Genomic DNA, 15,274 nt, shown 5'->3' with positions numbered 1-15,274 from the left:
CTAAGTGTGTATGCATCTTTAGAGAGTGATTACGATCACATTTTTGGCTGAACAGGTATTGGAAATGGACAACTCAAGTATAATAATAAAAGAGTCTCTTCTACAATCAATTGTTGTTTATTTCCGTCATATTCAACATCGACTTTCATGGGGCCGTGGAAAAAATAACACAAAATTAAATAACACTGTTGATACATTATGAAAGGCAAAGTCTAGAAAATTCATGCAATTCAATTCAATTTATTAAGCCATTAGACATACAGTGATAGGCTTCATCACAAATAGAGAAGGGGGGGGGGGGAAACATACATTTTAAAATACACATATAATTGAAAAGAGTAAAGTTTAATGAGACTGAAAACACAAAACATTTTGAAACTCCAAAAATTAATGAAAACACTTCACTCTTAATATATTATTTGTAACTAAATGTAATTCACTTTATTTATTAAAAAACAATTTCGTATGAAACTCATCTACAGAGTAGAAAGGATTAATTAAAAGCCAATTATAAAATCTAGTTTTGAAACTATTGGTTGGTAACTTACAATATTGACTAGGAAGCTTATATAATTTCATCCCCATGACAGAAAAATTTGTACTGTACTAGTTTTATCTAATCTAAAGTATGGGATATTAATTTGTTCACCATTTCTAATTTCATGATCATGTGTATATTGGCTACTAATGAATAATTGTCTATATTTTGTCGAGTGTAAAGGACTAGGTCGTATGTGTGTGTATATAAATTTATGACAGTTAATATCTATGATTGTTTGAAAAGTGGTCGACAATGTTCAAGATAGTTTGACATAGAATTCTAATGGTTTTATTTTGCAAAATCAAAACACTCCCAATTTTGCTACCATTTCACCAGAAAATTAAGGCATACCGGATTATCGACTGAAAGAACGAAAAGTAGGCACACCTTAAATAATTTTGAGAAACGCAAGTCACTAATTTCTTTAATAAATATATAACTCTTGACAACTTTGCGCATATATATTCATATGTTTTTCCTATGTTAAACTGAGTCTATAAAAAGTCCTAGAAATTTGGAATAGTTTTGTATGTTGTCCTTTTTTATTACATGATTTAGGCTAAAAGTTATGTTGATAGTCTTTTCTTGATTAAGCAAAAAACCATTAGGTTCAAACCATAAAGCCATCTGTGATAGAATATCGTTGGTTAGAGCATATAATTCATTCAGAGCAGAGCTAGAACATAAGAATGTAGTGTCATCAGCATACATAAGTAGCTATTACACAGTCCAGGACCATATTATTATTATTATTATTATTATTATTATTATTATTATTATTATTATTATATTATTATTATTATTATTATTATTATTATTATTATTATTATTATTATGAGTTTCTCGATACAGTTGTAGGTAGTGAAGAGGCCATGTTTTATCCAACTGAATTCTTCAATTCTTTAAAACTACAAGCAATGTCAGGACATAATTTAATACTTAATATTGAATCACTAATAATAAATATTATTGCGAAATATTTACCCACCAGAATTATGGAATGGAACAAGAGTTGATGTAAAAAATATGCAAAACAGAATACAAGCGACATTATTATCTGGGAAAACGAAAGGAGATGATGTTTTTATTTCACATATTCCTATAATAATCACTAACCTGCCTTTCGATTTAGGCAACAACAATTTCCAGTGTTACTAGCAACTTTGAGCAACTGCTGTTAAGCTTTATTTTAATTATGGTTATTGGGGAAGGAGGATAATATTAAAATGGATTTGAGGGAGGTGGGATATGATGCTTGGGACTGGATTAACCTTGCTCAGGATAAGGACTGATGGTAGGCTTATGTGAGGGCAACAATGAACCTCTGCATTCCTTGAAAGCCATTTATAAGTAGTAATGGCAGTGACGTAGCCACTGCGAATATATGCGAATTTTTGTGTTTTTTATGGAACTTACTCAACATTAAAACTAAACCATGGATCCAGAGCAACAGTTATAGTCGATAGCATTAAGATAAGAAGTCAAAAATGCGTTCATTTCTTCAAGAGCCTAAAAAATTGTCTGGCAGCAATAAAAAGAAGAAGCCGTGGAGGCTACTGAATTGTTACAACAGCTAGAAAAATTTGACACCTTATTTTATTTGGTATGTTTAGACGATATTCTTGCTCTTGCAAATTCATTATTGGAAGCACCTCAGTCTCCAAATATGGATATTAGTAAATGTTCGTCCTTCATTAAGACAATGATATAAAACTTTTCAATGCTTTGAAACGAAGAAAAATTCGACAATCATGTCAAGCACAAGGCTTTATAATCTAGCAATTCTATCCAATGAGAGAGAGAAATGTTGGGATTTGTTGAAAGACCCATCATCAGTGATCAAAAGATTCGTTGCTAGGAAATTTCGACACCTCCAGTTCACCTTATGAAGCATTTGTATAGGTATGCCTTGCTTAATTGTTTATCATAATTTTGCATGTTATTAAATAAGACTTCTGAGAATGAGTTTCAAGATAGTTGACGGCAGCGACATTGTCAGAAGATGGATCAGGTACTTTCTAAACCCTGCATATCTGGTCCACCCAAAATAATTAGTCTGGCTACGCCACTGAGTAATGGTACTACCTGCAGTATTTAGCCATGATTATCTGTATTGAAATTCAATTGTTTGCCCATTCTAGAAATTTTACTTAATAATGGCTCTAGGCCTACATTTCTTATTTTAGTGTGGCAGTTGTCAGAAACAAGAGTTGTGCTTGATCTTGTCGTGAAAGTAAAAGTGAGTATGAGAGAGAAAGGTCCGCTAAGCTGATCATGATGTTCAACATCTTTAAAACTCAAGTGTACAAGATTCCAAAGAAAAAAACGAACATTTTGAAGCTGTGGAAAAAACTGTGCTAATGGAAAAAAAAAAAAAAAAGAGAACTTAAGAAAACTGTGAACGAAGACATTAACGAAATAGTGTGGGAGTGGTTTGTCAGTAGTAGGGCGAAAAATCATCGCATGTCAGGTCTGATGGTACAGGAATATGCTATAGAGCATTCAAGCCAAGATGTCCACTCACTACCGGTGCCGCGTGGTCTCTGCATGCTATACAGGTTACCTGTCTCCTGCCAAATGGTGACCATAATTTGCGGCAAAATAAACCTCATAATACTGAAATAAAAGGCTTACCTTATTGTAGTAATTGCTGGAAATGGTGACCTTCGGCATTCAAGTATGTGTGACATTACTATAGCACATTGACACTTTCTGTAATTCATTTTCACTTAGGCTATGTGATGCACTACATTGTTTTTGTATAGTTTTAACTTCAACAATTTAGTGGCGTGTGGAACTAAGGTTTTTGACACTTCTACTTCCTAGGATAATCTGCACAAAGAATTCTGAGGGCTTCGTTCTAATCGAAAACCTACTTCATCTAATGTTTCTCATTTAAGACCCATTTATTCACTTGATGCTTCTTATTATGAACCGAGCCTATCTCGTTAAATTTATTTGCGAGTCTATATATTTTTTTCTTATTTGACATAGGACCATTAGGGAAACTATGTCTGAATTTACAGCAACACGTTCTTCACGAAAGTATTGCATATAAAATGTTTTGTTCTATACTGTACATCACAACACAACACGCACAACAGAGACACACTGAATATTGACTTGAGAGACGTGGGAATCTGCTGTAACTAGCAAGAGGCATAATGCTGGGACTTGCATCATTCCCGCCTGCCAATCAGTTTTCACGGTAGTGGAGGACATCTTGGCTCCAACGCTCTGTAGAAAGATATGTTTAGTGTGATTTCTCAGGATAAAGTATTTGTGGAAAGTTAGGCAGCCAAAAGTGTAAACTATGTGCAGAAAACCCTGCTTGACTACAGCAGGGGGAGGGGGGGGAGGATAAATAAAAAAAATAATAAAGAAAAAGTGAGTATTTTTTCTGTTCAGTATAATGTTTACATATGTGCAAAGCTAGGTTTGCAATGAAAGATCTGCCCTTGGGCATAACACTGAATAAATGAAATGTGTGAATAACTAAATGAGTAAGATATTTTATTTAATTTGAATTATGTGCATATCTCTGGTTTATTTTTATAGTACACTTCCATCGACTGGAAAACTGGCCTTAACAGAAAATTTTCCCAGATCCCTTGTAGTTTTATTAAGGGCAAGTTTTACTGTATATACTGAAAACATAATAACAGTAATATTATTACAGAAAGTATACGCAGTACTAAAGTGGAATCAGCCAGAGCTGATCTGTGATGTTTATTGAGCACATAGATTATAAAACATATGCACATCATAAAGAACTAATTTCTGCTCCAGCATCTGTCTGCGTTTTCATAGGCACTCTACCTTGCTATAATTTTAATTAATAGGGCTTTCAACAATTCTATGTGCTTTCACTTCTCGGACTTTCAGTGAGGATTTGTTTTTTGAAAAGGTCATATCGCACAAGCTGGCTGCGTTAATAAAACCTATTATTATTTACGTTGTTATTTATACAGTTTCAAAATAAATTGTGTATGTTTGTTCGTTTATAATCTCTTGTTAAAATTAGTATTAGTCACGATGCAAATTAATGGGGGAATGGGGGGAATTTCCCCCCCTGTTGGAACATTATTCCCCTCTCATAAATTCATATTAACATCCCTGCCAGGAATAACTTCTATACCCCCCTCACAAAACATAATTCTTCTAAAACAAGTAGGCTATATTTTACAAAGTACATATAAAATAAGTAAAGAAAATAATATTGATGTATTATCATCACCAGCAAGCTGACAACAATCAATAACTTAGGAATTACACATTTTGTCTTTTATGTCTGCTCATGGATATAATTATTATCATAATCAAGATGCAAGACAAGCAACTCAGTGTGAGCAAGCATTGAACCGTATTGAATGAGGATAATAATAATAATAATAATAATAATAATAATAATAATAATAATAATAATAATAACAACAATTATTATTATTATTATTATTTTATGTATGATATTCTCCATCTAGGATTCTATCCACCCCTCATCAGAAATCTCAATTCGCACCCTGGTATTTGTGAAATTCTATTGTAATCAAATAATAAGTACAGTCAGTGCCTTTATTCCGGTAGAACGTGGTCGTTCTTGCACCTTTTTGTTGTATTTTTTTCATAATGGAATCGAGAAATGTGTTGATAATTACCGTATGTTTCAACATAATATTTTTTAACACTGCTTAGACCTTGAAAGTCTTAAAGTTGGACGAAAGGAGGTTAAAAACGACAAAATTCCCGTGCACTGGACAGTAATCATCTCCCCATCTGCTATAATATATTCTACACAGAGTTTCACCACCTTTTTCTTCAGAAGAAAAGCATTGATTACGGTAATAAAGACTTTGGAACATATTAATGTAACAGTAGAAAAGTTTTCCGGGCTATGAGGCCGTGGTCTGTTGGTTGTGCGACCAAACGTTTCGTTCACTGCTGCGGTGAACATCTTCAGTGGTGTCTATTGCTGGTGCGGCTGGTTCTACTGCGTGTGCCGGTTACGGTCTGCGCTGGCTGCATCGTTGTATATATAGTGCGGGAGGGGGGGCTTCCTGTTGTCGCCTCGGTCCGCGCTCACAACAACAGCAAGCCCCCCCCTCCCGCACTATATATACAACGATGCAGCCAGTGCAGACCGTAATCGGCATGCGCAGTAGAACCAGCCGCACCAGCAATAGACACCACTGAAGATGTTCACCGCAGCAGTGAACGAAACGTTTGGTCGCACAACCAACAGACCATGGCCTCATAGCCCGGAAAACTTTTCTACTATTGACACCGGCCGTGAAAGCCTACACTCCATATTAATGTAACCTTTAAAAAGTATAATAGTGTATTACATAGGCCTATTGTGACTCTGTAATCTAAGTTGTGCCCTGTCCCTGTGTAAATATGACATAATGAAGCAAAAGTGACAAAGGAAGGAGTCTTTTAAGCCACAGTTGCATTTGTCGCATTTTGCTACTCGACTTCTAAAAATCCAACAAACTTTGAATGTTGTTGTTGTTGTTGTCTAGTGCCTTGCATCTGCCAGTGAAGCCATTAGCAGTCGTGCTTTCCAATACTTTTGAACTGTAGTTTCTTCTGATCTTAATGCTTCACAGGTCTTCAAGTGATCTTCATTCATTTCTGCTGGATCGTTACACGGGACACATATTGGTGAAGCTGAGATACCTATTCTGTAGAGATGACTTGCTAGACAGTCATGATTTGCCAATAGTCTGAAGGCTGCAACTGCTGTTTTCCTTGGTCTCTGGGGGATTATATATGGGTTGGAAAGTAGTGTAATCCATTTTTTTGTCTTTAGCATTTGATTCTATTTCTTGTAGGTATGAATGAGAAAATTTTGTGATGATCAAGCGTTTTATTGAGGAATATGAGAAATTAAATTTAGACTTTTGTTTTATCGTTGTGCCTTTCTTTGCAAGTGTGTCTGCAGTTCCATTCCCCATGACTCCACAGTGTGCTAGAATCCATTGGAAATGGACAATCTTATTAACTTTTTGGAGTTGTGTTAACATTTTGTAGCATTCCCTTATTTTTGTTGACTTCTTTGTAGCATTTGAACATATTCCCTGAATTGCAGCTTTAGAATCTGAAAGAATTACTGTCTTGTTATATTTATTTAAGGGAAGATTTAATAATTGTCGGAGAGCAATGTGTATAGCCTCTATTTCACCATCATAATTTGTTGTGTCTCTGCCAACAGAATGATAACAGGAAAAATGTGTACATGTAACTCCAGCTCCAGTAAGGTTTTCTGTGGTGGATCCATCGGTATATATGTGTAGCCATTCTTCTGTAGGGTATCTAGTATTGATCGCTTCCAGTGCTAGAAGTTTTTGTATTTCTTTTGGTGTGCCTGATTTACTTATTTCCTCTGTTAATTCCAAACTGAAGGTAGGTTGCAATAATTCCAATGGATTTTCTCTTATGAGTAAATTTTCTCTGGTGTTAGGAATGTTCAATTTGGATTTAATCTGTGTTACCTTTTCTAGGAAACTACTACGAGTTTTAAGGATTGAGGAAGGGAGGTTCTTTTCTGTCCATTGAGAGTTTGGCAGTCGTAACATTTTCTCATGTTGGAGCAGTGCTTGTTCTTCTATTTTTGTTGTTATTGATTGGATCCGTGTTAAGGCAAGCATGGCATCAACAGGTGTGGATTTAACTGCTCCAGTGATTAGACGAAGAGCCTGATTTTGTAGTTGTTCAAGTTTATTGATGTTAGCATTTGCTGCTGTTATTAATGCTTCAGAACAGTACAAGAGGTTTGGTTTAATATACATTTTGTATGTTGTATTAAGGACTCTCCTTGAGCAGTCCCATTTAGCACCAGCTAACCTTTTCAGGATTTGCAGTTTCTTTTCAACCTTTTCTGAGATGACAAACTTTGAATGTAAATGTGCAAAAATGCGACAACCACATTGGACTTTAGAAACAAAGATGGTAATGGAGAAAATGAAATCAGAGACGTGTTTGAACTAATCTGAATTTAAATGAAATGCTAATGGCATGGACAATGTTCAAAAAGGTAATGAGCAATAGATATTCAGGAATTGATTTCAAAGAGTTGGTGCAATTCATGTAAGTTAAGTGAACTATATCTTCTAATTAATTTATATAATTCCATCGCATACTGTAAATTGTAAGCGAGGATTTAGTTGCATGAATCTTATAAAAACTGGAATTAGAAACTGCCTTTCAATAAAAAGAGTTCGCACTCTGCTAACAATAAATCTTGAAGGGCCCACTAGTAAAGAATTTCAATGTTTAGAGTGCCCATAAAATAATGTATTTCAATGTGATGTAAATTCAGCAGTAATTGATGCTAAACATACCTACGTCTGATGATTTACTTACATAAGTATATCTAGAGTGTGATAAGAGGGACTGAAAGTAATAAAACTCCAAGAAACAAATTAATAACTTTTTGTTTCTACATTCTTTATTAATTTTATCTTTCTGCATAATTATTTATAATATTGCACAAGCATTTAGCAATTTGCACAAATATAATTTTTCATTTGTGCATTTTTGCGACAATTATTTATTTTCTAGCTTAAAACCTGCTTTTAAGTCAATACCGTATTGGGAACTTGTGTCTGATTTGCGAGAGTATTTCGCATAACAATGAAAATATGATCCCCTCGTTCGTGTATAAAACAAAGCAAATAGTATTGCAGCTACTCTTCACATTGAAGTAACCACAGCGAAAAAATCACAGGAAAAGAATTCTCAAAATCTTCAGGAATCATCAACAAGCTCAGAACTCCCTGTAAGACAAGCTACAACCAAATTTCCATACGGTACTGTTGAAAAGGCAATTTCAACGTGCATGCATCATAAATAGAGCATCATGTCATTTTCTTGCATGATTTTCAAATATTAACTTCTTTCATCACGAATCTTTGGTTGGCCACACTCAAAAACTCCCTATTTTTTTTTTTGGAAAAATATTAGGCCTACTTATTTTATTAATTACAATGGGAACAAATTCCAGAGTACAATTACCATCAAGTGTAACAGTTACATACCAGTACACTACATGTTCTGCTGTTCCTGGGCCATCTTCTGTTTGAATAATGCTGTCTCTTCAAATATGTATTTCTTTAAAGTCTCTTTCGGCAAATCATCAAGTTCCATAGCAAATCGGAATGGTTCTTCAGCTACAGGCTATAAAGCAAATAAGAATTAATTTTTTCTACGATAGTGTGTAAAGCTGCATTTTACCCACTGCTATCAGTGCCTAAAGTGAGCCTTTAAATAGATAGATAGATAGATATTGATTAGCCTTAGGAAATACAATGATTTCATGGCATCGTCAGAGTGAATACATAATAAATATGCGGTTACATACATGTTATTCCGACATACAAGATGTCTACAATAATATACAAATAATATACAATCAACACATTCAGTAATGAAGTCAATTCTCCACAGTTTTCTTCAGACCATTACTTGTACAAGGTTCTTGGTTTCCTTATCTTCTTGGGCAGTCTCACCCCAGACATGAATCAGATAGAAAAGAAGAGCAGTAAACACAAAAGGAGATACTAACTACTGTAAGCTAAATTTGGAGTGCTAAACTAAGATACTCATTGACAGTAAAGGGCATGTGGAAAAGTAAAATATGTTTCACTGACTTTTTAAATCTAGCATAGTTAAGGGCTTTAGTTTCAACAGGGAGTTTGTTGTAAAGTCTTATCCCTGTATGTGATAAGCTATTGAGACTTTTGGATAACCTATGATGATTAAAATGTAAATTATTGCATGTTCTTGTGCTGTAGTTGTGATAATCAGAGTTTATTTTAAAACTATCATAATTTTGGTGGATGAAACAGACTGTTTCAAGAATGTAAATACAAGGTAGGGGCAAAATATCAAACTCTTTGAATATTTTTTTACTATCCGAGCGAATAGGTACTTTCTTTATAATTTTCAATATTCTCTTTTGCAGTCTAAACACTTGTGCAAGTTTTGACGACGATCCCCAGATAATTATCCCATATGATAATACAGAGTGAACATAGCCAAAGTAAACCGCTCTAAGTAGTTCCTTGGGAGTTATATTGGTTAGGACACGGAAAGCATAACACAAACGACTTAGTTTATCAGTTAAGAATTGAATATGACTTTCCCACGTGAGGTTGGAATCAATCCATATCCCTAAAAATTTTGTACAATCGACGTCCTTTATTCCAGTATTATTAAGTAGTATTTCAATGGAGTCATGTAGTTGTTTCTGACTGAAATACATACAAACGGTTTTACTGACATTCAGTTTTAGTCTATTGCTAGCTAACCACTGTTCTAGTTGTCTTGAGGTTTCATTTATTTTCTCCTGTAAATTATTTTTTATCAAGAGCATTGAAAACAATATTGGTGTCGTCTGCAAAGAGAACGGTTTTAGCTTGTGTTATCCTTGAGGGAAGGTCGTTTATATACAGGAGAAATAGAATTGGGCCAAGTATGGAACCCTGGGGCACCCCGCTTTTCATGATAGTGGGATATGATTTCATTGAGCCTATTTCAACAAATTGTTGCCTTGCACTTAGGTAAGAAACAAACCAACTTTTAGCTAACCCCCTTATGCCAAACCATTGTAGTTTCTGGATCAGTATCATGTGGTCAACTGTGTCAAATGCTTTGCTCAGGTCCAGGAATAGCCCAACTGTTTGATTCTTGTTGTCTTTTGAATTTAGAATAAATTCCGTGAAAGTGAATATGGCGTTATTAATTCCTTTGCCTTTTTGAAATCCAAATTGAGCATTAGATAGTGCACCATTGCAATCTAAAAACCGAACTAATCTATTATACATAACTTTTTCAAGGATTTTGGAGAATATAGATAATAGAGATATCGGCCTATAGTTGTTAATATTTTGTTTATCTCCCTTCTTAAATATAGGACATACTTTTGCGAGTTTGAATTGTTCGGGAAATTTACCACTAATTAAAGATGAATTGCAGATGTTTACTAGTGGAGCTACTAGTAGTACAGCACATTTCTTTACAATACCATCCGGAATGTCATCAGGTCCACAGGAAAGATTATTTTTTAGTTTTTTTATTATATTGTGACAGCGACGTGAGATTCGAACTCACGACCAGCGTCCCGCAAGAGAGAAGATCGCGCGGAGCACTTGGGATGGCGCGCGGCGGAGAGGGGAAAAGGGCCAACGCGGCGAGAGAGTGGAGCGGGAGTGCGCGCGCATCTGGTGCTGGTAGAGAGGAGAGGGCTCGGGATTTTTCTGGAGTGCCATCTCTAGAGACGCGTGGAGCCTTCGAGGCTACGTCGCTGTTGCTATAAATTACGGACGCGAAGGAACGACAGCAGTTTTTCCAGTTTCAGAGTTTTCAGTTATTCAGTCAGTGAGAAAGCCAGAGCAAGCAAGCCAGCCGGAGTTCGACTCGAGTGTGCGTCCGCATCTGCGTCAGCATCCGAAGGCCTGAGTTCGAGTGCAGTGGACCGCAGTTGGAGGGACCTGAGTTCGAGTGCAGTGGACCGCAGTTGGAGGGACCCGAGGTCGAGTACAGTGAACTGTCTCTGAAGGTCTGTGGTTCGAGATACCGTGAACTCGAGTGACTGAGATAGAAGAACTGTGAACTGAGAACTGGTAGTTCTGATTTGTAAATAGTGCTTTGTAAATATTAGTTAAGATTAACAGTTCATTGTTGTGCGTAATAGTCCAAGTCAATTGTCATTGTCGTCGGTGGAGTGCTATAACGAATACTGTGTGAGTGAAGATCCAATTGTTGACGAGAGCGTTTAAGGTGAATTGTAGAAAGGAATTATTGTTGTGACGAATAAATTACATTGTTGTAACTAATAAAATTCACATTGGTGTCAGAACCGGGATATTATCGACAATGGAGAACCTACAGCAGATCCTGCAAGCCATCGCAGAAATGAAAGCAGAAATGAACAAGCACATCAGTGAGGTCAAGAACGATATAAGTGAAGTGAAAGGCGACATAAGTGAAGTGAAAGGCGACATAAGTGAAGTGAAAGGCGACATAAGTGAAGTGAAAACGGAGATGAAAAGTGACATAAGCGGAGTGAAAGGCGACATAAGCGGAGTGAAAGATGACGTCACTACGCAAATTGAAAGCGTTTCAGCCCACGTAGATGGAATTGTCGCCATCGTGAAAGACGAACTCAAAGCCGACCTTGACAACCTAAACAAGAATTTTACAACTATAAACGAGACAGTAACCGAATTGAGACAGGAGGTAGACCATTTCGACGGCAAAATCCGCGATCTCGAGCGTCGTCAAGAGCAGACGAGCGAGTTGCTGGACAAGACGAGTGAGGTGATGGAAAAACACGCCGAGGAAAACAAGCACATACTCACGTTGATGGACCGACATGCTGAAGAAAACAAGCACATCCTCGCGTTGGTGGATCGCCAGGCTAGAGAACAGAAACAGATAGTTGCCGAGGAGGTTCGACGTGCCATGCAAGAAACGGCCACAGAGTTGAGGACTCCATATAGTGGCCCTGCGGAATCATCGCCTTCAGCCAGACATCACAACGTCAAGACGCCAAAGTTCGACGGTACGACGTCTTGGGCGATATTCCGTCGCCAGTTCGAGGCCACCGCAGCACATAATGGGTGGACACCAGCGGAGAAGACTACTCAGCTGCTGACCGCGCTTCAAGGACAGGCGTCGGAGATTCTTCACAGCGTTCCAGAAGATGGGACAGCCGCTGAGATAATGGCGGCCCTGGAGGGACGTTATGGTGACCATCAACTTGCTGCAGCATTTAGGACCCAACTAAAAACGAGGGTCCAACAGTCAGGCGAGTCCCTACAAGAATTCGCGATGGCGGTGGAACAACTGGCCCATAAGGCCCTCAGGGGCCTACCTAATGATTTCATCGCTGGAGAGGCGGCCTACACCTTCGGCAGCGGAGTTCGAGACCCGGAAATAAGACAACAGCTACTCTTAGCAGAGCATCGCACCATCAACGCAGCTCTGGCGGCGGCCCTCAGGATGGAGGCAGCCAAGTTGACTGCGAACGTCTCGGCATCGCACCGGATTAGGAGCGTCGCGGCGGCCGACGTCGAGGAGCGTCAACCGAAATCACCCGAGCGACGAAGACGAGGAGTGCCTACCTGCTGGTCCTGCGGCGAGCCTGGACACCTGAGGAGGGACTGTGACCGATCTGGTCACAAACAGGAAAACTAAAAGGGGCCGATGCGATGAGGGGCACGTCGGCGCCGTCATCACCATCCCCTCGGCTGATCTTGAAGACGGTTAACAGAAGATGCGACGATGGGCTGATTGCTGACGGATGGATAAGAGGCCGCCCATGCAGAGTACTGGTAGACACCGGGGCGTCGCTCACTATCGCCAGACCAGAAGTCGTGCGTGGACTACCTGGGAGGACGCCGCTGCGCCGGTATGAGCTACGTACTGCCTCAGGCGAGAACCTGCCCATCCAAAAGGAGGTTTTCCTGGATCTGACATTGGGAAAGAGGAGACTGGAGATGTGGGTGTTCGTCGCCAACATCACTGAAGACGTCATCCTGGGACTCGACGCCATGCGGATTTTCGATGCAACGGTGGACGTCCGGCGCCGTATCCTGCGTTTTGGTCAGGATGAAGTGTTCCTGAGAGACGTCGAAGACCAACCCATGGCCAGCAGACTCACCTTGGAGAATCAAGTGACAATCCCAGCAGGCTGCGAGATGGTGGTGACGGCAAGACTGGACGGAAAACCTAAGAGAAACCTGCTCCTCGATTCGCAAACAACTCCGATAGATGGGGTTTATGTGGCCAGATCCTTACTCCCGAATCAGAAGGTGGTACCGGTGAGGGTCCTGAATGTCACCAATCGGGACAAGGAGGTGCCTAGTGGAACTGTACTAGGTAACGTCGAGCCGGTGGTGTCTGTGACGTCTCTGGCAGAAAACGAGGAGTGTCACCGACCACGTCCAGATCTAGACCCATCACTGAAAGAGCTGGCTCGAGAATTGCCGGCGAATTTAAGCAAAAGAGAAAGAAGACAAGTCCACGATCTACTGACAGAATTTCAGGACGTGTTCAGTCTGTCTGAAAATGACTACGGGAGAACGGAGAAAGTTCAGCACCGCATCGACACCGGAAATGCTCGCCCAATCAGACAACCTCCTCGACGCGTCCCTCTAGCTAAACAGAGGGAGATTGACAACCAACTGGAGGACATGAAAGCAAGAGGGGTCATCGAGGAATCCGACAGCCCTTGGTCATCACCTGTGGTGCTGGTGAAGAAGAAGAATGGGGACCTGCGCTTCTGCGTGGACTACAGAAGACTGAATGACGTCACCAAGAAGGACTGCTTTCCCCTTCCACGAATTGACGACACCTTGGACACCCTGGCCGGAGCAGAGTGGTTCTCGACGTTGGATCTCAAGTCAGGATACTGGCAGGTGGCGCTACATCCGGAGGATAAGGAGAAAACGGCATTCTCTACAGGCCAGGGACTATGGCAGTTCACCGTTATGCCGTTCGGCCTCTGCAACGCCCCGGCTACATTCCAGAGACTAATGGAGTCCGTAATGAGAGGCCTGACATACGACATCTGTTTGCTGTACCTTGATGACGTCATCGTGGTGGGCAAGACTTTCGGCGAACAGCTGATGAACCTGAGGAAAGTGTTCGAGAGACTGCGACAAGCCAGACTGAAGTTGAACCCGAAGAAATGTCATCTATTCCAGAAGAAGGTCAACTACTTGGGACACGTAGTAGGGACCAACGGAGTGGCCACGGACCCGGAGAAGCTACAAGCCGTCAGAGGATGGCCGAGACCGAGGGACAAGCAGGAGCTGCGCCGCTTTCTCGGCCTCTGCACTTATTACAGAAGGTTCGTAGCTGGGTACGCCAACATCGCTAAGCCTCTAACCCAGCTGACCGAGGAGAAACGACAATTCCAGTGGACAGACGAGGCGGAGTCATCCTTCCAGTCGCTGAAAGAGGCGCTCTGCACTGCTCCTGTACTGGGATATCCCATCCCTGGAAGGAAGTTCACGCTCGACACGGACGCTAGCAACGTAGGCATCGGCGGAGTACTCTCTCAGGAACAGGACGGACAAGAGAGGGTGATTGCCTACTTCAGCCGAACACTATCCAAGGCTGAGAGAAACTACTGTGTGACGCGTAGAGAACTTCTTGCCATTGTGGAAGCCCTGAAGCACTTCCACAAATATTTGTATGGCCAGGAATTCCATCTGAGGACAGACCATTCTGCACTCACCTGGCTATTGGGCTTCAAGAATCTGGAGGGGCAGACCGCCCGTTGGGTTCAACGTCTGCAGGAGTACAACTTCACCTCTGAACACCGACAAGGGAAGAAACATTCCAACGCTGATGCCCTGTCACGACGTCCGTGCCCGGATGGCTGCAAACACTGCCTGAAAGTAGAAGAGCGGGATGGCGCCCACGCAGTAAGAGCAATTGCCGCCCAGCCGAGCCCAGGATGGGATAACGCCGCCATAAGGAGGGAGCAGCTGGAGGACCCAAACATTGGACAGCTACTGCGTGATGTGGAGTCCGGCCAGAGACCAGTATGGGCCGATATCGCCAACCGTAGCACCACTTACAAGAGCTACTGGGCCCAGTGGGAATCCTTCACTGTCAAGGACGGTATCCTGAAGAGGATTTGGGAGTCGGCCGATGGAAGGACCCGCATAGAACAACTTGTCCTGCCCAGGAGCAAGGTGAAGGAAGTGCTGGAGGAGACTC

General features: G+C 40.3%; 1 protein-coding gene across 1 annotated transcript in view; it reads right to left on the bottom strand.

Annotated features, from left to right (window-relative positions):
* The window catches only part of rl (Mitogen-activated protein kinase rl), a 536,876-nt gene that overhangs the window by 24,992 nt on the left and 496,610 nt on the right, over positions 1-15,274 (bottom strand). The window contains exon 7 of the mRNA XM_069827948.1: positions 8,578-8,716. Within this exon, the coding sequence (XP_069684049.1) occupies positions 8,585-8,716 (132 nt within the window). The 3' untranslated portion in view covers positions 8,578-8,584. The remainder of the gene's footprint in view (positions 1-8,577; positions 8,717-15,274) is intronic.

Source organism: Periplaneta americana, chromosome 1, assembly GCF_040183065.1.
Source record: "Periplaneta americana isolate PAMFEO1 chromosome 1, P.americana_PAMFEO1_priV1, whole genome shotgun sequence".
Classification (NCBI taxonomy): Eukaryota; Metazoa; Arthropoda; class Insecta; order Blattodea; family Blattidae; genus Periplaneta; species Periplaneta americana.
The sequence above is the reverse complement of the archived record's forward strand: the minus strand, read 5'-3'. Positions and strand labels throughout refer to the sequence as shown.